Source organism: Terrapene carolina, unplaced genomic scaffold (assembly GCF_002925995.2).
Source record: "Terrapene carolina triunguis isolate 2854851 unplaced genomic scaffold, T_m_triunguis-2.0 Scaffold42, whole genome shotgun sequence".
In the NCBI taxonomy this organism is placed as follows: Eukaryota; Metazoa; Chordata; order Testudines; family Emydidae; genus Terrapene; species Terrapene triunguis.
Window position 1 is genome coordinate 5,219,558 of NW_020664393.1, and position 25,742 is coordinate 5,245,299.

Sequence of the window (25,742 nt, forward strand, 5' to 3'; positions counted from 1 at the left end):
TGGTACCCACAAGCGAGGGCAGCACGCAGCGGAGCCTTCTGCCCCACCTCACCCCCAGGAGCCACTGCCGGACATGCCGGCCACTTCCAGGAACAGTGCGGGGCCAGGGCAGGCAGACAGGGAGCCTGCCTTAGCCCTGCTATGCGCCACTGCCACCCCAGAGCCGCTCGAGGTAAGCTGTGCCAGGCCGGAGCCCGCATCCCAAACCCCTCCTACACCCCAACCTCCTGCCCTGAGCTCCTTAACCCCCTGCCTTGAGTTCCCTGCCACACCGCTCCTGCACCCCAACCCCTTGCCCTAAGTCCCCTCCTGCACCCCAACCCCCTCCTGCACTTCAACCCCTTGCCCTGAGCCCCTTTCTGCACACCACACCCCAACCCCCTGCCCTAGCCCTACATTCATGGCCCTGCATACAATTTCCCCACCCTGATGTGGCCCTCGGGTCAAAAAGTTTGTCCACCCCTGTGTTAGAGGGTAAGAATTCAAGTTGAATGTTGGTGAGAACCACTCCTTGGGGGGGAAGTGGGAGGTGGAGAAGTTATCCAGTAAGAAGCACATTGTATGGCTCTACAAGCAAAACTGATAATCCCACTTTTTTAGCCAGTTGATGAAAATCTCACCCATCATCCAGGCATTTGCTGAACTGACATAAGTGAGGGGAAGTTTACTGAAATCCTTTGGAAAGCATATGGGTCTTTTTGACTTTCCGATCATGAACAGTGGGGCATTTGTCACTCCCATCCATGTTGGCACAGAAAAGCACACTTACCCTGTCCTTTGAAGCTTTCCCTCCTTCTAGCTTTTCATTTTTTTCCACGTCCTCTGGCACAGAACCCTTTCAGATAAAATCCTGTTTCGTCAGCATTGTAGATGTCAGCTGGGGAAAACTTTTCAAGAATGTAAGGAAGCTTTTTGCACTGCCCCTGCTCAGCTGCTGGCTTGCCCGCCGATGGTTTTTCGCCATGCTCTTTTTTGTAAGCAACATTGAAGCGTTTCTTCCATCTAGGACTGTCACTTGCCTTAAACTTGTTCAATCCAAGAGAAGCAGCCAGCTGAAGGGCTTTTTCCTTGATTGCTGGTCCAGTGAGCAGTGCTCCCTGCGCCCTCTTCTCCTTGAGCCATATAAATAGAGCCTGGTCGACATCAGGGGCTTTTCCTTCATGCCCGCACGTACGGCAGCTATTCAACTGTGCAGCTTCGTATTTAGCCAAAAGCTTATCCTTCTACTTCCACATACAATCGACCTGTGCAAATCCCACTTGACTGCAACTTGGTTTTGAGTAGCCCCTGGAGTTTGACAGTCTCAGATAATCTGTACTTTTTCTTTCAGTGAAAGACTTCTGGCATTTTGTCTGTTTTTGACACACAAAAAATGATGCAAGTAAACTGAGGATGTGACGTCACAACATCACAAATGTTGCTCTTATGCAGTGGCTTTGTTGCTGTTACCAAGTAGACAACTCATGGTAGAGAAAGTGTTCCAAAAGGAAATGTTGCTCATAAGCAGAGTTGCTCTTACAAGATGTTGCTGCAAACAAGCATTTACTCTATTAGGATTTTCTATTAAAATTAGGGATGTAAAAGGTTAACCAGTAAGCATTAGGCTTATTGTTAACCAGACAATAACCGTTAACCTCCGCAGCTGGCCACACTGGGCAGGACATCGGCCTCGGTGCGACCCCAGCCCCTGCCACCCCGTGCCGGCCCGCCACAGGAGCGACATCAGTTAACGGTTAACCAGTTAAACGATATTTGTGAAACCTAGACAGTACTCATACATAGCCACCATTTTTCAAAGTTTCAAATCTCAGCCTTACGTTTTTTTTTCTTTTTTTTTTTTTTTTTTTTTTAAACTAAAAATCAGGATTTGTAAACAGTGGTCAATGTATATTTCTCTCCAACCATCTAAATCTATGTACCAGCCCGGAAACTACAGGCATAAAACCCAATGAAAATCCAAATCTGGATCTTGTATCATATGACATTCAATTAAAATCAAGTTAATGGAACCTTAAGCAAGACATGAAAAGCCTTCTTGCTTACTCACCAGTGGTGAGTAAAAAGCTTTCCCTGCCAACTGGTGTGGGTCTACCTCATTTTCTATATAAAATGAGTTTTTATAACTATCTCACAGATTGCCCAAGCAGCAAAGAGCTGAAGAAGAGCTCTGTATAAGCTCGAAAGCTTGTCTCTCTCACCTTGTCTTTCTAATATGCTGGGACCAACACGGCTACAACACCAGGGCCGGCTTTAGGCCAATTCCCCCAAATCAGGCCCCACGCCCTAAAGAAGAACACCTAACTTAGGTGCCTTTTTAATTTTTTTACTCACCCAGCAGCGGTCCGGGTCTTCGGCGGCACGTTGGCGGCGGGTCCTTCACTCGCTCCAGGGTCTTCAGCAGCATTTCGGCAGCGGGTCCTTCAGTGCAGCGGAAGACCCAGAGCGAGTGAAGGACCCACCGCCGAAGTGCCGAAGACCCAGACCACCGCTGGGTATTTGAATCGGGCCCTGCACTTACTAAAGCCAGCCCTGCCCATTCCACCACTTCCCAAAATCCCTGCCCCACCCCGCCTTTTCCCACCCCAGCCCTGCCCCCATTCCACCCCCTTCCCCAAGTCCCTGCCCCGCCTCCTCCCCTGAGCACACCGCGTCCCCGCTACTCCCTCTCCCTCCCAGAAAGTCCTAAACCCCGAAGCCCCCACAGAACCGGCACCTATGGACTCAGGTTCAATTCCCCTCTCTACCTGAGTGGGAGAAAGGACTTGAACAGGGGTGACCCACCTTTCAGGAGAGTGCTCTAACCACTGGGCTATGAGAATGTGTGATGTGGGGCTCCCTACAGTCTCTCCTGTTGAAGCTGTTCCACTGTGGATAAATAATTAAGGAGTCATTGGAGCAGGAAGACTGGACCTGGGTCTCGCACTCCTACGTGGGCCATAACCACTGGGCTACAGGATCACTCTCACTATATCTGGCCCAGTGACTCATTATTTATCCACAGCGGAACTGCCTCAACCAGAAAGAGATTGAGGGAGCCCTACCTAAGAGTATCCCATAGCCCAGTTGTTAGGGAACTCGCCATTCTCCCCCTCAGGTAGAGGAGGAAACTGAACCTGGGTCACGAACATCCCAGAGAAGTGCTTTAACCACTATGCTAAAAGTTATAAAGTGGATTTCCTTGGGCTTCAGGCAGCAGATAGGCTTCTGAACACCCGTAGTGAGGCAGCAGTGCACACGTCCACAGGCAGAAACTAAGGCACCTAGGGAACTTTTATGCTGAAAACTTAGACGCTGAGTGAGTTTGAGCAACTACTGGGTTACACATGAGTTTCATGGATCACAGAGGACTGGGATTTAGGCACCTAAGTAACTCTGTAAATCCCACCCTCAGATATTATGGTAATTATGGTTGAACCTGGACAGAACAGCATTAATTTAGATTCAAAATACCCTGCAAGGTAGGTAAGTATTATCATCCCTTTTTACAGATGACACAAACAGATTAAGTGATCTGCCCAATGCCACACTATTCCAGGAATTATGGGAAAAAACATGGTAATTGCCAGTGGTTCAAACTAGAGTTCTCAAGTAGGTTCCATTGAGGGAAACACACAGGCAGTTATAGATATCTCTAGCTCAATCCAGCTTTGCTGTAGAGTGAAAAAAAGGATATCTGATTTACTCTAGATCCTTTTGATTTACTGCCCTCTAGTGTGCACTTTTGCATAAGAAGAAGTTTGCACAAACAATTTAGTGTAGTTTTTCAGCATATTATTGTCCCTTAGATTTTTCCTCTATTTTATATCTGTTTAACAACTAGCTCAATACATGCACCAGACTGAATATTTCTAAGCAAGCTCTCAGTCTTCCTAGGACAAACTCCAATTCACATATCATAACATTCATCAACCCAAAGTCAATTAAAAAAAGCATGTTTTAACAGTTGTCCTGGATTATTTTTTTCCTATCACTGTATTTAAAGGCAACACTGGCTTTTTCTAAATATAGCTTTACTCACGACTGCTTAACTGACCCTGTGTAGAAGAGCTCTGTGTAAGCTCAAACGCTTGTCTCTCTCACCAACAGAAGTTGGTCCAATAGGAGACACTACCTCACCCACCTTGTCCCTGTGTATTCCAGTGTCCTCTGCCCCTCTCCCTCAGATCCAGACTCCTTTTACAATTACTTTAACCATTCTACTATATTCCTATCCTAACAAAAAAAACCTTTAAACACTCCATACGTTTCCAATTTCTGTCCCATCTGTCTCCTGTCCTTGAACACTAAGTTCCTTGAGCATGCTGTTTATTCCTCAGTTTCACTGTGTTCCATTCTTTTTCTAATTGATTGTCTGCAATCTGCAGTCGCCCTCCCCATTCTACTGAAGCTACTCACTAATCACCTGCTCCCTCCTAAGTCTAAAGGCCTAAACTCTGTCCACTGTCTTCAGCACAATCACTCCCCCTTTTCATACATTTGCTCTCCTCTGTAGGCTTCTGTGGTTCTGGCCTTGAATAGCTCCCCTTCTAGCTCCCCTAGAGGAGCAAGGGGAGCTAGAAGGATGCTCCTTCATCCTCTTATTTACTAGCTCATCCTCTACCTTGCTTTCAATCATTGTCCCTCAGGTCTTCCTTCCTTGGTTCCTTTCTCTTCTCCCCAGCACCTATCACTGTATAACCTAATATATTCTCATGTATTCAATTACCATCCATATGACTTTCCCAACATCCTGACTTCTCCTTCTGTTCAATCCTACATTTATCTGTGATTGTCTTTCCGATCTCTTCTCAGTATCCAGCCTCCCAATGAAAGTATTTTCCAGTTGAAAATAGAGTTTGCTAGTTCTCACCCAAACCATTCTCTCCCAGTCCATTCTGAATCATTGTAGACAATTCCACAATGCCCAGTAATGCAGGTGTGCAGCTTTAGTGTCATATTTCAACTCTATCTTCTTCATCTTATCACATCCTGTCAGTCCCTAAACTCCATCAGTCCTCCCAATCTCAAAAATCCAGCCCCTTTTCTCTCTATGCCTTAAAAGCTTGGTATATGTACTAGTTCTCTCTCAGTAAATGCAACAACTTCCTCTCTGGACTCTCTGATTCTCACATTGCACTCCTCAAATTTAATTTGATCTTCCACACCCACCGCTGTAATCCTGTCAGTCTCTCACTTTTTTCTTGTAAAAAGTTTTCTTTATTCCATATTTTGAAATGGATTGACTCATGTTTTTTCCTTTATTCTTAAAGAAAAAAATACAATGGACAACCACAGAACTTTTCTGGTGTTGGCTCAGGAAAAGTTGAAACCCCCTTGTTAGACTCAGCTTCCTTTGAATGTTAGAGGTCTATTTATTTTGTTCTAGAAAAAATTCAGGGAATGAGAAAAAGGAAACTGACACTTTTCCTAGTTTAAGGCACTGGAGTTAATAAGCCACAGGGTCCAAGGAGCCCCCTGAAACAGGCACTCAAATAAGTTCCTGATGAATAGAGACATTTATTATTGAAATACTGCCCCTTTTAAAAATTCAACTTATAACTTTTACTTATCTTACAGAATTTGTTTATTTTTAATAATGCTCATCACTTTTAACACATTTTAAAACACAAATGAGAGAAGGTATTTATATATAGATATATATCGAGAGAGAGCGCGCTCTTACAATTTTACTTCCGAGTGTAATGCCACAAATGTTGTTTGCAGCTGAATTTTAGTAGATATGTTGTATGGATCTCACTCAAAACTAAGGGTTTGTTTACACTTACAGTGCTGCAGCTACACCACTGTAGCACTTAGTGAAGACACTACCTACGCCAATGGGAGAGTTTCTCCTGTCAGGATAGGTATTCCACTGCCCCAAGAGGCGGTAGCTATGTCTACAGAAGAAGCCCTCCCGTCAACATAATATTGTCTATACGAGGGGTGTGGGACCCTTGAGCAACATAGTTATACCGACATAAGTTGGTAGTATAGACTAAGCCTTAATATATACAATACTAAACATCCAAAACTACAAGCATCAATAAGTTTAGAGTCAGTAGAAACCCACAAGACTTTTGTCCTAATAATATATAGCTATGCATTTGGATATGGAAGCCATCTTTCATTGCTTACTTTGAAGCTAGGAGCTGAATTAAAAAGCCAACGCTCTCAAACAGCCTCTCTTTCTGTTAAGATCCTACAGACTCCTTTAGTTTTGCATTATGTACACAATGTACTCATTGGCTATCCATTTACCACTTCCTTGTTTTTCAGTTACCTTAATATGTTCTCTGGGACTCCTGTAATCTCAGTCTAATTATTTATTTGACCACAAACAACACTGCCTGTTTCCCCCGTGTTTATCTAGATACATTCTAAAGTATAATTAAGAAAAAAGCCATGTCACATTTTCACACTATCATGAAGATGATAGTGAAACAAATTAAAGTAAAATGATAGATTTTTTTCATAAAAATTAGCAGACTGAGGAAGCAGAAAATGAGCTAACAAAGAACACAAAGCCCCTATGCCAACAAAGAAATTAGTAAGCAAACAAGTCAAACCACAGAAGCATAATAAAATGAACACAAGACAGAAATCAACACAAATCACAAGTGATATTTTGTCATGCGGGGGTAGGGGGAGGAGAGAAACAGCAGACAAACTTAGGCGACTTATTTACAACTGTGATTTTTAATTTTATTTTAACAACTCTTAGTAACGCATGTTTCAGGTAACAAATGTATGATGTTTCTTTGGTTTGAAATGTGTGCACAATAACATTTGAGACTAAAAGCAAAAGAGAACTGAAACCAAATATGGATAAAAAATGGTACAAATATAAGGTTTTAAAAAGCATCTGAAAACAGTAAGTTCTTCAACCCTACAAATATTTCTGATTCAAAAATTTCTACTTACCTATAATATCATTTTCAGTCATGTCTATACAATAAAGTATGAATATCTTGCAAAGTTCAAAAGTAAAAAATGGAAAATAAAAATGTATCAGAGAAAACCTTAGAGAAGTACTAATAGTGGCTGAAAACCTCCCTGCAGCTGAAACAAAGGCTTGCTTTAAAAAACAATAAAAGATGGACCCTTGGACCTTGGCAAATGTTCTTGAAAAAAAATAAAATGGTAAAAATAAAAATCATACCTTTCTAAATTTGTGCATAGTATCACACAAAATTTAGTAATCCTTTAGCACATCTTTAACATGAACTTCAAAATTCACTCAGATGTTAACATTATGTCCCTCACTCAGATGAGCTACACAACCCTTTCTTATCAAAATCTTTTATCCCTTTTCTTGCATAATTTACAGCTTTTATCATCAGTTTAATAGAAGTCCCAAAAACATTGCTATTTTTCAGCAGTGTTATATGAGAGATCATGAATCCCAACAAAATACCTTTTGGTCTGGCAGAAAGCAAACAGTGTTAGGATTGTGGAGCTAACCTCACTTCTTCCACTGACTGGTGTCAATTTTGTGTGTTTCAACAACCCTTCCCCCTTCGAGTTAACTGAGGATCTGAAAAGTTGCACAAGATCATTTCTGGCTGAGTTGGGAATAGAACCCAAGTTCTCTATCAATGGCAGAACCGGTTCTCATCTGCTAAGGCCTAGACCCTGCACATTTATTCTAAATGGGTGAAATCTTATGACCACACAAAGCACTGCTGAAATCTGTGTGAAAATTCTGTATCTATTATTATAAGAAGCCCCCAAGATGACTTTGGTCTTGTCTTCATTGCAACAATTAGCTCAAATTACTCCACCTGATTTAGCTCAAGGGAGAGCAGGCACATCGCACAACAATACTGGAGCTACAGAGTGATTATATTAGGCTTGGTCCACCATACAGACGTATGTCAGTACAGTAGAACCTCAGAGTTATGAGCTGATCAGTCAACTACACACCTCATTTGGAACCGGAAGTACACAATCAGGCAGCCACAGAGACAAGAAAAAAAGCAAATACAGTACAGTACTGTGGTAAATTTAAACTACTAAAAAAAAGGGAAAGCAGTATTTTTCTTCTGCATAGTAATGTTTCAAAGCTGTATTAAGTCAATGTTAAGTTATCAACTTTTGAAAGACCAGCCATAAAGTTTTGTTCAGAATTACCAACATTTCAGAGCTACAAAAACCTCCATTCCTGAGAGGTTCGTAACTGTGAGGTTCTACTGTATAATTTATGTCACTCAGGGCTGTGGAAAATCCACACCCGAGCGATAGTGATATTGACTGAGCTCCTGGGCTTCTCCCATCAACACAGTTAACACCTCTTGTGAAAGTGGAGAACCTATGTCGAGGGGAGAAGCATTCTGTTGGTGTACGTGGTGTCTTCACTAAGCACTACAGCAGCGCTGTTGCAGTACTGTATGTGTAGACAAGCCCTCAATAGCACAGAGTAGCTGAATCACCACTGCATTACTAGCTCAATAAGCAGCAGCATTTGAGCCTCAATCCACACCCAATGATGAGCCAACATGCTTAAATTTAAAGCACCACTTTACTCGAGCTAGCAATTTGTGTGGGAACAGAAGTCAGGTTGAGGCAACATTCAAGTTATACCTTGTGCTACCACTGGAGTAAGGACAAGCCCTATGCTACAAAAATTTGAGAAACTAAATGTTTTATTTACTTTGTGCAGTTGGTAGCATAGAGATTGTCATAGTTTCCCCGGTAGAGTCAGCCAATTTGTTTATGTGCATCTTTCATAGAACAAAAGGGAATAGAAAACCTTTTTAAAGAAAGGAATATATAGTTGTAAACCCTCCAAAATTGGCAGTTGTGACTCCTCAGCAGTTAGAACCTGAAACTACTTCCAGTTTGTATTAAACTTGCTAGATTTCAAGTTGATGCTGTCCCTTTAATAATTCAGTTTAAAATACACCCCAAACCAACTATTAACATATTACTCCAGAATTTATTTTCTGGATTTTAAATATCAGAATGGTTTTAGGATTATGCCCTTCTTATGCAGAAACTAATGAAGGTTATCTTGAGAGAAAGAAGTCTCTGTAATATCTGCCTTCAAAGGCTAGTAAAGGATATTTCCTCCCAAAAGGTTTCAATAAGACAAGGTGAGTGAGATAATATTTTTATTGGACCAACTTCTGTTGGAGAAAGACAAGATATCAAGCTACATGGAGACCTCGTGAAGAGCTCTGTATAGCTCAAACGCTTGTCTCTTTCACCAACAGAACCTGACCCAATAAAAGATATTACCTCACCCACCTTGTCACTCTAATATTCTGGGACCAACACTGCACACAAGGTTTTGATGAACTGACATTGACAACAGCAACACCTTCAGAGCCACAGATTCAAAACAGAAATATAATTAAAGCATTAGTCTATTAACAAAGATATCCTCTCGTTGCTATAGTCACGTTTGTTGTTTTGCATGTACCTAATCTCATGATAAAATAATAGAGCAAGTAACAGAAGCACTTCACCTTAATGTTTGCCCTTACTGTTGTGGAATACTGTAGTGTTTTAAAGTTATCCTCCTTCAAAACTCATCTCAAATCTCTCTTTTGTCATGATGCCTGCTGACATGCCAAGATCACTGCCTATTATGCTAACCAATAGTGTCTCATTGTTTCCTAGTATTCCCTTACCCATTATCTGTCCCTATCCACCTGTTAGCTCTTGTTTTATACCTAGACTGTACGCTCTGGGGCAGGGAGTATCTTCTTGCTCTGTTCGTGCAGAGCCTAGCACAACTGGATCCTGGTCCACCACTGGGGCTCCTAGGGTTGCTATCCCTCCCAGTTTCACCGGGAGTCTCCCGGAATTGGGGGAGGGCAGGGAGTCTTTGCCGCTGCCCCTACCCCAGCACCGACTCTGCAGCTCCCATTGGCCGGGAACTGCAGCCAATGGGAGCTGCAGGGGCAATGCCCGCAGGCAGGGGCAGCAGGCTGAGTCCCCTGGCTCCCCCTCCCAGGGGCTGCAGGGACATGCCAGCCGCTTCTGGGAGCAGCACCAGGACAAGCAGGGAGCCTGCCTTAGCCCCACTGTGCCACTGACCAGAAGCTGCCCGAGATAATCCCCTCCCGCAGCCAACACCCCAACCCCCCTCCATACCTCTACCCCAGCACTGAGCCCCCTCCTGCAGCCAGCACCCCACCCTGAACCCCCTCCCACACCCAAACTCCCTCTCAGAGCCTGCACCCCACATCCCCTCCTGCACCCCAATCCCTTGCCCCAGCCCTGAGCCCCCTCCTGCATCTAAATACCCTCCCAGAGCCCACACCCCCTCTTACATCCCAACTCCCTGCCCCTACCCCATTAAAGTGAATGAGAGTGGGGGAGAGCAAGCAAGGGAGGGAGTGGGATGGAGTGAGCAGGGTGGGGCCTCGGAGAAGGGGCACAGCAGGAGGCAGGGCAAGGGTATTTTGGTTTATGTGATTAGACAGTTGGCAAACCTGGGAGTTCCTAGTGCTACAATACAGCAATTAACAGAAATAATACTAATAAATGCTCTCAGTAGGGACACACATGTGCAGGTGGGTAGGCGGGGGGGGGGGCTAAGCCTCCCTACACCCAGGCCCTAGCCTCACCCACGCTCCCCTTCTCTCCTGACGCCGGAGGCATGGGGCTGGCCGGGGAGGGGCGTCTGGGGCAGGACCTTGGGCAGAAGGGGGGGGCTGGCCTGGGGGTACATGTATGACCCATGACAACATCCCACTGTTAGTGAACCTGTAACCCACTCCTGCAGAGGAAGGTGAACGACGGACTCCACGTTACTCAAGAGCCTGCAGAAGCCGCTATGGCCTCGGCTCAGTTGTTGTCCCCCAGACCAGACGCCCGCCCTCCCGGCACGCGGGCGGTAGGGGCGGAGCCGGCGGGGGAGGCGCCGCGGTTACTTACAGCTCTGGTCTCGTACAGCACCAGCTTCTGCACGCAGCGGATAATCGGCGCTGCCGCAGCGGCGGGCATGGCGATAGCGGGGTGGGCTCCGGGCCCGCCCCACGGCAACGGGGGAGGGGGAATAAATTGGGAGGGGGAATAGACGTTTAACGGGCGGGGAACGATCGAATTCGCGTAGCGAGCCGCACCCCCCAGACGGGGCTATCGAGCCGCTCGGGGGGCTCCAGCACCAGGGAGAGCGGCAGAGCGTCCAGGCCTCTGGGGCAATAGCTGCCGGGGAAGGGCCGCGTGAGACCAGAGGCGGGTTGGAAGCTGGGGGGGGCGGCGCACCCGAGCAGACCCTGCGGGGAGAGGGCGCTCCCTGTCACTTCCCCACTCTAGGAGCCGGAAGCGCGGCTGGCGCAGACGCTGCCCCGGAGAGCTCATTAGAGAGCGTCGGGCTACCGCGCCCCCGTGATCCCGTCACGTGACGGAATGAGACCGAAGCCTTGGCGGCCATTTCAGGTGTGGGTGCCAGTGGGCTGCGGCCGTGAAGCGGGCTCCAGCCTGTCAGAGGGAAGCGATGAATATTGAGGCGCAGACACCGGGCTGCCGCTGGGGGAGAGGGTGTCACTGGCTACGAAGGGGCAGGACCCCATTCCCTCACGGTAGAGGTGCTTCCCCGCCATCAGCACTAGGGACCGCTCCGACCTCCACAACACCACGCTCAGGGGCTGGTTGCCTGCTCTGTGCTACTCTCACGTTCACCGCTACGGAAAGACCCTGCGCCTGTAATTCTCTCCATAGCGGTTAGGCGCGCGCCGCCGCCCGCTTTAAAAATCTGCCCCGTGCACGCGCGCGGGCAGCGCGGCTCGCACGCTGATTGGGCACGGGGCGCGCTCAGTTTCGAAGCGGAGAGCAGCGGGCGCGGGGCGGGGCTCGCTGGTTGCCATGGGTTACGAGGCTACACAAATCAGTGCCGGGCAGTGAGTAGGGATCCCGGCGCTAGGAAGGCGGAGGGGCCGTTCCGTGCCTGCCCCGCGCACTGTAAGTGATGCCGCCCCAGCTGCCCGGCCAGCACCCCCGGCCCAACCTCCCTCCCCGCTCCCGGCGGCCCCTTCCCCCCGGCTGCGCGGGGATGTGGCGCTGGGCACAGGCCTTACGGGGATGCTCCAGAGGGTCCCCCTCCCCCCCAGTCACCGGCAGAGCCAGAGCTGCCCTGAGCAATGCCCCGTTCGGCCTCCGCCGCCCTGTCCCCGCGGAGGGACCGAGTCCGCCGCCAACAGCCCCAAGCCAACTCCGTGACACCTGCATCCCGCCCGCGCCTGGCTCTCCGCCGGGAGGTTGGCTCGTGATTCCCAGACTCCAAGGCCAAAATGTTTTACAAATGTATCCGCGGGAGAGGAAATGTTTAGAAACGTCATCAAAGTAATGTGTTAAAACTTCAGTGAGCGATGGCTTAATTATTAATTATCTCAATCAAATAAGGAGCAGGTTGTTACTGTACAGGACTTCCCGGGCCACCCCAAGTGACCGTCAGCCTGTTTTGAAGGAGCTGGGACAAGTCACTGACAGCCTCATTAGATTTTGTGACAACCGCCCGCCAGCCCTGCAATGGGATGATTCAGTTACTGTATAGGCAAAATAAACCAGACCATTTTCTCCCCAACCCCTTTATTTCATGAGGATCTTGAGTGTGCTACATTAACAACAAAGAACCAGGCAAACTGCACTTCCCTTGCCAGAAGAGAAAATACCAATCCGGATTGATGCCTTGTGGTATCTTGGTGTAGCAGCCTAGGCAGGGCATTGCTCTCTGTTGCCCAACCAGCTTCTTGTCTGCTTTCTCCCTGTGGGGTTTGCAGTCTTTGAACCTGCCATGTAATCTTCCACTGTACAAGTAGAAGGGAAAGCTAGAGTGAAGTTTGCTGTTTGCTGGAGGCACTGTGGTGAGTGCACCTCATCATAAGACTCTTCAAAGGAGGATGTGAGGCCTGTTGCAGGATTGGAGTGAGCTGGGACCTGTAGGAAGATTATAGGGGAGGAGCAGAGATTTGTTTAACCTTAGAGACTCTAAGGTGCCACAAAGACTCCTCGTTGTTTTTGCTGATACAGACTAACACGGCTACCACTCTGAAACTTGTTTAACCTTGTGCACTATCAATAGTCCCATTGACATTGATGGGCTACTTACTGTGTGTAAAGTTAAGCATGTAGAGTAGACATAGCCTAAGTCTTTGCAGGATCATGGCCCAATTATGGAGGCAGAGAGTGAAGCTGTAAGGATACTGAAGACCATAATATAAGGGAAAGCGGGGAGAAGAAAGGGGGCAGTTGTATCTTGTTTGAGGATCACAGAGAAACAACTGCAGCCATGTTAAGAATCAGGGATTGAGAAAAGGAGGAAGTCTATCAAAATCTGAAAAGAGGTCAAGGAGTGCTATTTCAGATTTTGGGGGGGGGGGGAGGGGTGCAACTTTAACCCTGACTCCAGAGGTTGCTTAGGCATCTAAAAACTCTTGTTTTGGGCAGATAATGGGGGAGGGGCACAACCAAAAATGATACTCAAAGGGGTGGGCTCAGTTCAAAAAGTTTGAAATCTCAGGGTCCAGGCAGGGCTAGCTAGGTGATATGTGCAGAGAGAGGGGTAGCTTTGGGTGCAGGCAGGGGGGTGGCTGCGAGGGGTATAGGTCAAGATGCTGGAAGGGGCTACATCAGAGAGGGTGCTGCTGGTTGGGGGGCCAGCATGTGTTCAGACCCTAGTTGGCACAGTGAGGGCAGCTCATTGGGGGTGGGGCGAGGGACACACTCTGCCAGCCCTGGTACATGGGGAGGAGGAGGATACCCCAACATCAGTCCCTGCCTGCCTCTGTGCAGCAGATCAGGAGGCAGGCTCCCGGTCCCAAACAGCATGGCCAGCGGTGGCTCCAGGACAATGGGAGGTGGGGGCAGAGCAGCAGCTGAAGACAGCAGTGAAGCAGGGGGAGGAGGGGTAGCATCTTCCCTCCTGCTGCGAACTTCACCCAAATGTGGTACAAAACTTGGAGGATAGGTGCGGGGGGCACCCCTGTAATGGCACCCCTGTAATGGGCTTAATGAAAGTTCTGATAATCTCTTATTTTTCTGAAGTTATTCTCCTCCCCCTGCATTGTATATGCTCAATAGTTATATTTGCCTCTGTCAATATCCATTGTTTACTAACATAATCAATTGTTATTCACTATGTTTTCTGTCTGCTTACTCATATGTAAACCATTATGCCTGGTGTTATATAAATAACAGTTTATTTTTTTCCTAATTTAGACTATTTTATTTATGGCTTCACCAGAGAAAAAACAAGATTATCCCTTTGTAGATATATTTGATGAAGATGAAGCTGAAAAATCCTTTCTGTTGTCTAAACCTACATGCTTAATTATCCTTGGAAAGCCAGTAAGACATCCAATTTCTATGTTTTAATTTGAACATCTCATAAAAATTATTTCCCCTCAAATAGATTTGGTAAAGGTTTTACATTTTCTTTTTAAAAATTAGCTTAGTAATACAGTCAAAGCCACTCTAGGGCCTAGTGTTGCATTTTTATTTTTATTTTCATTCCAAAACAACTGTTGAGGTCAATAAGAATTTTAGGAATGAAGGATGAGGAGCCTAAATCCTGCACAGTGCTGAATGCCTTTCACTTTCATTAAAACCAGTAGGAACTGAGGAGACTCTTTGCAGTGTCACCTGCTGGCTCATTAAATGGACACAGATAATCAGGAAAACTGCTTTAATAAAATAAACCTAAGGGAATAGGGTTTTTTTCTCTTATATAGCATGAGTATTCTGTATCTTAATATGATGGTGACAATTGCGCAGCCTGTTTTGGTAGGGTTTGTTTTTTGGGGCCTAACTGACTTGTCAGTTACAATTAGAGGTGTTAGTACTGTGAGTAAAGGTCACAGATTTCTCCAAGATTTTCTTTTGTCTTTCAAAATGGCAGCCAATATGTTTGTTTTTATGTTCATCATATTTTAATGATAATGGGATTGTTAGCATCAATCACATCGGCAACCCCAGATGCTTGTCTCCAAATAAGGGTGTTGTAATACTGGTTGTCAAGAATTACAAGCTTGGTGTGAAGAGTATGCATTAGAAGTTGGTCATTCCCCAGAGGGTGTTATTAGCACTGATGTTATAAACACAAGATCAAAACATGAAGGACATACCATTAATTCTTCCTGTGCTTTTGCTAATAGTCACTTTGGACACATCCACTTTAGGATGGGGAGGGGAGGCTCATTTAAACGGCTTGCTGTTAATGGGTCACTGGTCACCAATGGAAAAGAAATTACATATAAGTGTATTAGATCTGAGGGTCATCAGGTGGGCCTGAAAATAATTCTTACCTCAGATCAAGCACAGAGTGGTTCAGGTGGTAGCAGACAATATTACAGCCTTATATTACTAGAACAAACAAGGGGGACATTCCCTTCAAGTGTGCACAGATGCAACAAGTCTTTGAGAATGAAAGCAGGACATTCACCCAGTGGCAATTCATGTGCCAGGGGAAAACAACACCCTTGCAGATTATTTGAGCAGGTTAATGGCTCAGAATCATCAGTGGTCCCTGAAGGAGGTAGGGGTAACAGAGCTCCTCTGTTTGGGGGTGTCAACTGCTCTTAGTGCAGTCTCTCTAGGGGTCCCAGCTTTTTCCTAACTGGTCCCCTTCAATTCATCTGCAGTTAGACTCAATTTAAGTTAAGAGTTTATGCACTGATCTATCAGCCCTGAAACTTCAGGGCTTACAGTCTGCTTCTTGGTTTCACAGAGGCATCCTAGCATGGGGCTATTGCCCCACTATCCCAGGCCTTTTTGCTTCTCTTTCCCTCTCTATTCCCCATCCCGTATGGCTGGCTTTGTTTTCTTTATTGGTCCCAGCTGTGGGTGTATGTCTTCACAATTGGCAGTTCTAGCAGCTGTGTAGGGGTGTGATCAGCCTGACTGTCTCCTCTCCCTTCTGCTTATGTATACCCCATTCCTATTTGCATGAAGAGCAACATTCAAACCTTCATTTGCCTCACCTCACTACTTGGGTGATAGAACTCTGGGATTGCTAGAACAGTCAATGTACAGAAGGATCTTGTTAATTCAAGAAAAGAGTCTACACATAAATGTTATGATTATAAATGGAAAAGATTTTTATTGTGGGTTAGCATAAATGAGGTGATCCATATACTATGCCTATTAGTTGAATTTTAGAATATTTATTATATCTCAAAAGGTCAGGTCTCTGTCTTCTATTAAGTTCCACCTGTCAACAATTTCGGCATACCATGTTCCTCTGGAAAGTAAATTGGTATTTATTCATGATGTATTTAAGAGATTCTTAAAAGGTCTTAATAATCTATATCTGCTGGTGAGTGAACCTGTACCTGCTTGGCATTTAAATGTAGTGCAATTAATGCAGTGTTCATTTGAACCTATGGAAGATTGTACATTCTTTTATTTTTCTGTTAAGACAGCATTGATAATAGGCATCACCTCAGCGAGGTTTATTATCAAGTTAGAAGCCTGAATGGTCAACTAGGAGGTGTTCTATTACCCCCACAGTCAAAACACTTTCCAAACCTTCCCACACCACATGGACTTTAGCTAGTGGTATGAGGAATCTGCTTTCGCCTATGCCCACAATCTCTGCCATTTGGCCAGGTAGCATACTGGCCTTTGGGTCCGCACTCTACTTAACCAGAGAGGTCTGGGCCCCTGTATCTCTCTGCCCCAAGTATTCCCTGCTATCAATTTGGACAGCCTTAACATGCTCCATATCTGGTTCTGCAGAGGCTAATCTCACAAAACCAATATGATAGGTTTCAATTGCTTGGGGGTTTTCTGTGTTGAAGATAGCAGAACTAACATGAGCTATTGGTTGCCTGCTTCCTCCTAGCACAGGGTATTTATTCCTCAGGTGATGAGTGGAATTACACTGATAGCACATTTTGGGCTCTTCTGCTTTTACAGGAGATTTGGGATGAGGGTTAGAGGAATGTTTTTGGGTAAGTGAATGTTTAGGCTCCCAGCCCCTTTCTCTCTTCCCAGGGATAAAATGGGATCCTCCCTTCTCACCAGTTTTAAACCCCTTTCTGGGGCCTGCCCTTAATAGACGCCTGATTCTGTTTGAAGGCATCAGCTAACAAAGCCATCTCATCCACAGACTTTACATCTTTGTCCCATAGACACTGCTTTACATCAGCCTTACATATGCTTAGGAAACAAGCTTGAGCAACAAGATCCAACATTCCCTCAAAACTCGCAACCTCTTTACCCCTTACCCATTTCCCCAACAAATCTTTCATTTTGTTTACATATTCCCCATTACTCATACCAATATCCTTCTTAAGATTCCTAAATTTAACTCTATATGTTTCAGGGGTAATCTGAAAACTTCGCAAAACAGTATCTTTAAATTTACAATAGTCTAAAGCATCTTCAATAGGCAGTCCATTGAATACATTGAGCTTTACCAGTTAATTTCACAACCAGGGTAGGAACTCTCTTATCAGGGATTTCATGTATTCCACACAACCTCTTGAAAGTAGACAGATATTCAGCAATATTATCCTCCTTGCTGTATGCAGGACATAAGTGGTCCCACTTGTGGATTTTTGGAGTGATGGGACTCATTGGGATCGGGGGCCTCTGGTTCTGCTTCTCTAGCAGGTCCAGCTGGTGTCTTCTCTCTCTTTCTTTCTTTTATTTCCAGTTCTTATTCCAGTTGCAATAATCTGAGGTGCTCCCTCTCTTTTTCTGCAGTTTCCAGTCTGGCCAGCTCTAGTTTTGTAGCTGCCTCACTGGTAGTCATTTTTCTGCTTTCTTGTGCTTATTTCCCTCATCTGAAATAAACAAACTGAAAATAACAAAACTGTGACTTCCTCCTGACTGCCCTTAGCCACTGCACTTAAGACTCACTTAAAATCACAAATATCAGTGCTTAAAGTGTGAACTTCACTTGGAGTAACAAGCTGTACATACACCCTGCTCACTGTGACGTTCCCCTCTGGTGTTACCTGGACCGGTGATCTGCTAGGTCACTCCAATCCTTGACTCTGGGAGCCAGCCTTGCCTGCTCTGCTGTGAGAACCCCCATTCCGGGGCTGTTCACGCATAGCCTCTGGCATGTAAGCTGCTCCTTGGATTGTGCAACTGAATGAGACTAGCCAATATCTCCGGTCCCAGAGGAACCTCCCTCTTGCAGTATCTAGTTATGCCCACTGGACGCTGCAAGCTTATATGAATTTGTCAATTTAGCAAAGAAATTGATATGTACCAGGCTTGTTATTCCAAGGGGAGCCTCTGACACGCTTCAAAACAAATGAACTGCTTCAGGTAGAATAATCAAATTTATTAACTATAAAGATAGATTTTAAGTTATTATAAGTCAAAGCACAAGAAGTTGGATATGGTCAAATGAAATAAAAGCAAAATGCATTCTAAGCTGATCTTAGCACTTTTAGTGCCTTTACAAACTTAGAAGCTTCTCACAACAGGCTGGCTAGTTTTTTAAAAAATATGAAGATATACCTATCTCATAGAACTGGAAGGGACCCTGAAAGGTCATTGAGTCCAGCCCCCTGCCTTCACTAGCAGGACCAAGTACTGATTTTGCCCCAGATCCCTAAGTGGCCCCCTCAAGGACTGAACTCACAACCCTGGGTTTAACAGACCAATGCTCAAACCACTGAACTATCCCTTCCCCCCCTTAGTTACTCTTCAGCCAGGCTCTCCCCTTTCATCAGCACTTCAGTTGCTTGGTGATGATGTCTGTAGATAGAGGTGGAAGAGAGAGGAAGAGCATGGCAAACGTCTCTCCCTTTTATCATGTTCTTTCTTCCCTCTTGGCTTCCCCCCTCCCCCTTCAGGGTCAGGTGAGCATTACCTCATTGTAGTCCCTAACTGACCAAGGGAAGGGAGGTGACTCATTCGAGAGTCCAACAGATCCTTTTGTTGCTGCCTAGGCCAGTGTCCTTTGTTTCTGTGAGGCTGGGCTGGGTTTGTCCCATACATGCCCTGATGAGGTATGAACTGCCCCTCTGCTCTTGGAGAGTTTTTGCCTGATTTTGTTTAAAGTCATAAGGACACATTTTCAGCCTCATAACTATATACATGAAATTACAACCTATAACATTGCTATAACAACAATGCTCAGTGCATCATGAGCCTTCTGAAGACACCCGACATGACAAACTTTGCATTGGATACCACACAATGATTTTATAGGGATGAACATGGGGGTGCAGGGTGTTCCCATGAGGTACTGAACGTCACAATCCTAAGGTGATTTTCATCTTGATCAGTCTATAAATTTACCAGTGTTTTTCCCCAAATCTCACAGTTCTTCTATATCTTTTTATAGAAACTCATGAGCAACTCTTATTAAAAAGTTTAAAATAGCCTTACTCATAAATACAAATATATTTAATATGAAGGAAATCAGTTAAAAGGAACAATTATAATATATCAATAATAGTGGGAAATACATGACATGTTGCCCAATGACTTTAAGCAGGTTTGTGTTATAGCACATAGCATAGAGGCCCTGATCCTGACTAGGGCTTTTAGTGGCTACCGTATTACAAAGAAATAATAACAGGACATGCATTTCATTGCATTTTGTTATGTGAGTACAGTAATGGCAAAGTCATTCTAATTTTAAGAAAATATGTCTTTTTTTCATTTTAAGGGTACTGGGAAGAAAACATTAGCTAGAAAAATAGCTCAGTTATGGAAATGCACACTCATTGAAGGTAAATATCAACTGTAATACAACACTATAATACTTTTTATTTTAGCTTTCTTTATGTTCCCTGAAATTCTAAATGGTACGTTATTGACCACAGTGAAGGTCATTGGTATGGGAAAACTGTGATAATCTTTCAGGAAACACATCATTGTTGAACATGGCAAATGCATCTGCTGTTTAGCTACATGGGTGCTAAACAAGTCAGTTTTCTCCTCTTTTGCAGGAGGGAATGTAACACCTAATGACCAAAGTAGGGCCCAGTCCTGTAAGATGATCTACCTGAGCAGATCCATATGTTTATGTGGAACCTTGTTGAAGTCTGTGGCGGGTCCACATAGGCAGAGGGGTCTGACTGCATGGCTCAGCTTACAGGATCAGGTAGTGTCTATCTTTGTTCTGTGTTTGTACAGTACCTAGCACAATGGGGTGCTAGTCTGAGTTGGGCTCCTTAGCACTTCTGCAATATAAATAATAATAAAAGCAAATCTGTGCTATTATCCTGAGAATACCAAGCCCCCACCAAAACACATTCTAAGGCTCATTTGAGGCAGTGGGGTTCTCCCACCTTGCAGCCTTCAGCAGGTCCACAGGAATAGGAAATGCCCCTTTGGTCTTCTGCTCTCTCCAGCTCCACCTTCCTCACCCCCTCTCCCTGAAGATCACTAAAGGTCTGCAGGAGCAGAGCCTTTAATTGGAAATATTCTCTTTTGTTCCACTGTCAACTGATTGCTAGGGAGGCATGTCGTTTTGAGACATCTCAGCAAGGAGAAGGGCTAGAGACTCATATACAAAAAGAATAAGCTTAGGTCTCCAGCAGCTTTTTGTTCTTTTATACTAAGCTTGCTGGAGCAGATATTCTGTAGCAAAGGAGGGAGGTTATGATTGGTTTTGCTACAAAGTGGCCAAAAAGATTAGAACACTTTTTAAAACTCCAGTGAACACTTCTATTTTAGGATGTAATTCAGGAATCCTTTGTTCAATTCAAATTAAGTGTAAAAATGTAATTAAAAAAGCCAAAAAGGAGTTTTAAGAACAGCTAGCCAAAAACTCAAAATAACAACAAAATGTTTTTTAAGTACATCAGAAGCAGGAAGCCTGCTAAACAACCAGTGGGGCCCCTGGACAATCGAGATACAAAAGGAGCACTTAAAAGACAATAAAGTCATTGCAGAGAAACTAAATGAATTCTTTGCTTCAGTCTTCACGGCTGATGATGTTAGGGAGATTCCCAAACCTGAGCCGTCCTTTGTAGGTGACAAATCTGAGGAATTGTCAAGACTGAAGTGTCTCTAGAGGAGGTTTTGGAATTAATTGATAAACTTAACAGTAACAAGTCACCGGGACCAGATGGCATTCACCCAAGAGTTCTGAAAGAACTCAACTGTGAAATTGCGGAACTATTATCTATAGTTTGTAACCTGTCCTTTAAATCGGCTTCTGTACCCAATGACTGGAAGATAGCTAATGTAACGCCAATATTTAAAAAGGGCTCTAGAGGTGATCCTGGCAATTACAGACCAGTAAGTCTAACATCAATACCGGGCAAATTAGTTGAAACAATAGTAAAGAATAAAATTGTCAGACACAGAAGTACATACATTGTTGGGCAAAAGTCAACATGGTTTCTGTAAAGGGAAATCATGTCTTACTAATCTATTAGAGTTCTTTGAAGGGGTCAACAAACATGTGGACAAGGGGGATCCAGTGAACATAGTGTACTTAGATTTCCAGAAAGGCTTTGACAAGGTCCCTCACCAAAGGCTTTTACGTAAATTAAGTTGTCATGGGATAAGAGGGAAGATCCTTTCACGGATTGAGAACTGGTTAAAAGATAGGGAACAAAGAGTAGGAATAAATGTAAAATTTCAGAATGGAGAGGGGTAACTAGAGATGTTCCCCAAGGGTCAGTCCTAGGAACTTAAAGCAGACTGTGAAGAACTTCAAAAAGATCTCACAAAACTAAGTGATTGGGCAACAAAATGGCAAATGAAATTTAATGTGAATAAATGTAAAGTAATGCACATTGGAAAAAATAACCCCAACTATACATACAATATGATGAGGGCTAATTTAGCTACAACAAATCAGGAAAAAGATCTTGGAGTCATCATGGATAGTTCTCTGCAGACGTCCATGCAGTGTGCAGCAGCAGTCAAAAAAGCAAAAAGGATGTTAGGAATCATTCAAAAAGGGATAGAGAATAAGACGGAGAATATTTTATTGCTCTAATATAAATCCATGGTACGCCCACATCTTGAATACTGCGTACAGCTGTGGTCTTCTCATCTCATAAAAGATATACTAGCATTAGAAAAGGTTCAGAGAGGGGCAACTAAAATGATTCTGGGTTTGGAACAGGTCCCATATGAGGAGAGATTAAAGAGGCTAGGACTTTTCAGCTTGGAAAAGAGGAGACTAAGGGGGGATATGATAGAGGTATATAAAATCATGAGTGGTGTGGAGAAAGTGAATAAGGAAAAGTTATTTACTTGTTCCCATAATATAAGAACTAGGGGCCACCAAATGAAATTAATGGGCAGCAGGTTTAAAACAAAAGGAAGTTCTTCTTCACACAGCACCCAGTCAACCTGTGGAACTTCTTGCCTGAGGAGGTTGTGAAGGCTAGGACTATAACAGGTGTGACAAAGTTCCTCCTCTATCTTGGTGGGTCCTGCACTTATTGGCGGATTTTCTTGCCTCAGAGATTCACTATGTGGATTGGGGAACAGCCCGGAGACCTTCCCCTCTGGAAGAACCCACAGTCCAGATCAATTGGGAGGTTTGGGGGGAACCCAGGCCCGCCCTCTACTCCAGGTTCCAGCCCAGGGCCCTGTGGACTGCAGCTGTCTATAGTGTCTCCTGTAACAGCTGCGTGACAGCTACAACTCCCTGGGCTACTTCCCCATGGCCTCCTCCAAACACCTTCCTTAGTTTCACCACAGGACTTTCCTCCTGGTGTCTGATAATGCTTGTACTCCTCAGTCCTCCAGCAGCACACCCTCTCACTCTCAGCTTCTTGCACCTCTTGCTCCCAGCGCCTCACACTCACACCACAAACTGAAGTGAGCTCCTTTTTAAAGCCCAGGTGTCCTGATTAGCCTGCCTTAATTGATTCTAGCAGCTTCTTCTTAAGTGACTCTAGGTGTCCTAATTAGCCTGCCTGCCTTAACTGGTTCTAGCAGGTTCCTGATTACTCTAGTGCAGCCCCTGCTCTGGTCACTCAGGGAACAGAAAACTACTCATCCAGTGACCAGTATATTTGCCCTCTACCAGACTCCTGTACCCCACTGGTCTGGGTCTGTCACACAGGGTTTAAAAGAGAACTAGATAAATTCATGGAGGTTAAGTCCATTAATGGCTATTAGCCAGGATGGGTAAGGAATGGTGTCCCTAGCCTCTGTTTGTCAGAGGGTGGAGATGGATGGCAGGAGAGAGATCACTTGATCATTACCTATTAGGTTCACTCCCTCTGGGACACCTGGCATTGGTCACTGTCGGTAGACAGGATACTGGGCTGGATGGACCTTTGGTCTGACCCAGTATGGCCATTTTTATGTTGTTATGCTCACTTAAATTTTGCAGAAAAAATGTTGCCTCTGCCCCATATATATCCTACAAATTTAGAGACTGATGCAACTCTTTAAATTAAAAATGGGGGAAAGCTAAATTGGCTTATAACAACCATAACTGTAGAGAAGTTACTTTAAACAACTCTTTGTTCAAGTTAATTATAATATACATGATTTGGCTGATTTTTTTCCATGGAATATGCATGTTCAGTAAATCTTGTTATGAATAAACATTATGGATTTCTAGTGCATTAATTAGAACATATGGAAGCCCTCTGGTGGCCAAAAAAACCTTCAGATTTTGTGGTGACCAGAGGCTTTATAACATATCAAATAAAATGTCTTTATCACATTTTGAAGGCTTTAAGTTCAAATCATGCTAAAATTTCTGTTTTAATAAAATCTCTTAACTTTATTTCCGTCAATGCAAAAATAGATTACTTAAGTCATCCCACTTTTTTAATACAAAGTGACACCTGATCTAAACTATTTCACGTGAGAAAAAAATAGAATAAGAATTTTTCAGCTACATAAGGATCAGCCCTCTTTTCTGCATGTGGAATGCCCCTTGACTTCAGTGGGGCTTATATATGTGGAGGGTTTGCAGGATTATCCCCTGAGGCTCCATCCCATCATTGCAGTTCATAAAGCCATATGAACTTTGAGTGTGAGAGAGTATCAAACTAGCACTGTCTTGTTTAATTTGACCATTTAAAGAGTAACCTTTTTTCTCAGCTGGCTACTTTAAAACTGACATCTTTGTATGTCTGAACTGTTCTATTTTTGAAAGTTGACTTCTTAATATGTGTAACGTTTTTGGGCTCAAAGATTCAACACCAGATTTCACAGTAGTTACATTATGATCATATGAAATCACTAATAAAGACAGCCATGCTAGGCTAACAGTGTACATGAAAACATATTAATTCACACACGGTATGTTTTATTAATTGCTTTAATTTTGTTCTGTACATTTTTTAGCTTTGGAAGTAATAGAAGAAAATATTACTGCAGGAACAGAATATGGACTTAAGGTAAAAATCTACTGTTTTATTAAATTTCATGACATTCATAAGGCCCAATCTTGTTCCCCTTGAAGTCTGTGGCAGCTGGATGGGGCCACCATGCAAATATTGTAAGATGTTACGCTTTACATTTTCCTTTAGATGCAGGAATTGCTTTTTGGAGGTCAAAGTATTCCTGAAGAAGTGATTACAAAGATGATTCTGAAAAAGATTGAGTCACCAGAAGTTGCTCACTTTGGTATGTGTTGTCATTTTTCAGAACTTTTAAAGTACATCCACCCTAGCCCTCTAAAACTTAGTTTTATCTTCTTGTATATCCATAGCATATGATATTTAAAAATTCTGCTATATTGCAATCTGTCAGATTCAATCAGACATTTTTGCCACCAGCATTGTAGAATCTGTCTTCATTGCTTCATGCAGAACATGGATATCTGTGAATTATAGTGACCTGAAATGGCATTTAGGGAATACTGTATTAATAGTGGAGGACAAAAGAGTGCTATGTACTCATACACACACCAACAGAGTGATATCTTTCAGCCAAATTATATCCTTTTAATTTTCTGTAATAAAGATGAGATACTATCAGAGATTGAGGTGTCAAAAGTAGTAGTTCTGGAACAAAATAATTTTAAAAAGAAGTAAGTCCCCAGGCCCAGATAGTATACATCAAAGAGTTCTGAAGGAACTTAAGTATGAAGTTGCTGAGCTGCTAGCAAAGATATATACAATCTCTCATTTTAAAACAGCTGCAACACTGAAGAATTGGAGGGTAGGAAATATATCTATTTTTTTTAAAGGCCGTATGGATGATCTAAGGAATTATAAACTAGTAAACCTTATATCTGTAGCTGGTAAACTGGTAGACACTATAATTGAAAACAGAATAATAAAACACCTGGATGCTCATGACATGATAGTCTATTCAGAGCACAGTTTCTTCAAAGGAAAATCTTATCTTACTAATGTTAGAATTCTTTGAACATGTCAATAAAGTAGTGGATAAAAAAGAACCGATTGATATAATTTTGACTTTCAAAATGTCTTTAACAAGGTCAAAAGAAGATAACAAAGAAACTAAATACTCATGGGGTAGGAGACACTGTCATGGATCAAAAACTGGCTAAGACACAGGAAATTGTAGGAATACATAGTCATTTTTGTCATGGCAAAAGGTTAACAGGAAGGTGCCTCAAGGATCTGTGTTAAGATTGGTATTGTCTAATATACTAATGATCTGGAAAGGAGGATGATCAATGAGATAGCAAAATGTGTAGATAAAAAGTTATTTAAAGTAGTCAAGTCCAGAGAAGTCTGTGAAGAACTTCATAGGGACTTAACTAAGCAAGGTGAATGGGCAACACAGTGGCAGATGAAGTTAAATATTGATAAATGCAAAATAATCCACATTAGAAGGAAAAATTTGAACTCATTGTACAGTTTATTAGGGTTCTAAATTAACTATACCCAGTCAGGAAAGGGACCCAGGGATCATTGTGGACATCTCAATAAAAACCTCTGCTT

General features: G+C 43.8%; 2 protein-coding genes across 2 annotated transcripts in view; one reads left to right on the top strand and one right to left on the bottom strand.

Annotated features, from left to right (window-relative positions):
* FIG4 (FIG4 phosphoinositide 5-phosphatase) overlaps positions 1-11,245 on the bottom strand; it is a 150,585-nt gene extending 139,340 nt beyond the window's left edge. Inside the window, exon 1 of the mRNA XM_024194288.3 lies at positions 10,864-11,245. Coding sequence (XP_024050056.1) covers positions 10,864-10,932 — 69 coding nt within the window. The 5' untranslated portion in view covers positions 10,933-11,245. The remainder of the gene's footprint in view (positions 1-10,863) is intronic.
* Positions 10,872-25,742, top strand: part of AK9 (adenylate kinase 9) — a 177,920-nt gene continuing 163,049 nt past the window's right edge. The window contains exons 1-5 of the mRNA XM_026656149.1: positions 10,872-10,944; positions 14,146-14,274; positions 19,562-19,625; positions 24,172-24,224; positions 24,357-24,453. Of these exons, the coding sequence (XP_026511934.1) occupies positions 14,158-14,274; positions 19,562-19,625; positions 24,172-24,224; positions 24,357-24,453 (331 nt within the window). The 5' untranslated portion in view covers positions 10,872-10,944; positions 14,146-14,157. The remainder of the gene's footprint in view (positions 10,945-14,145; positions 14,275-19,561; positions 19,626-24,171; positions 24,225-24,356; positions 24,454-25,742) is intronic.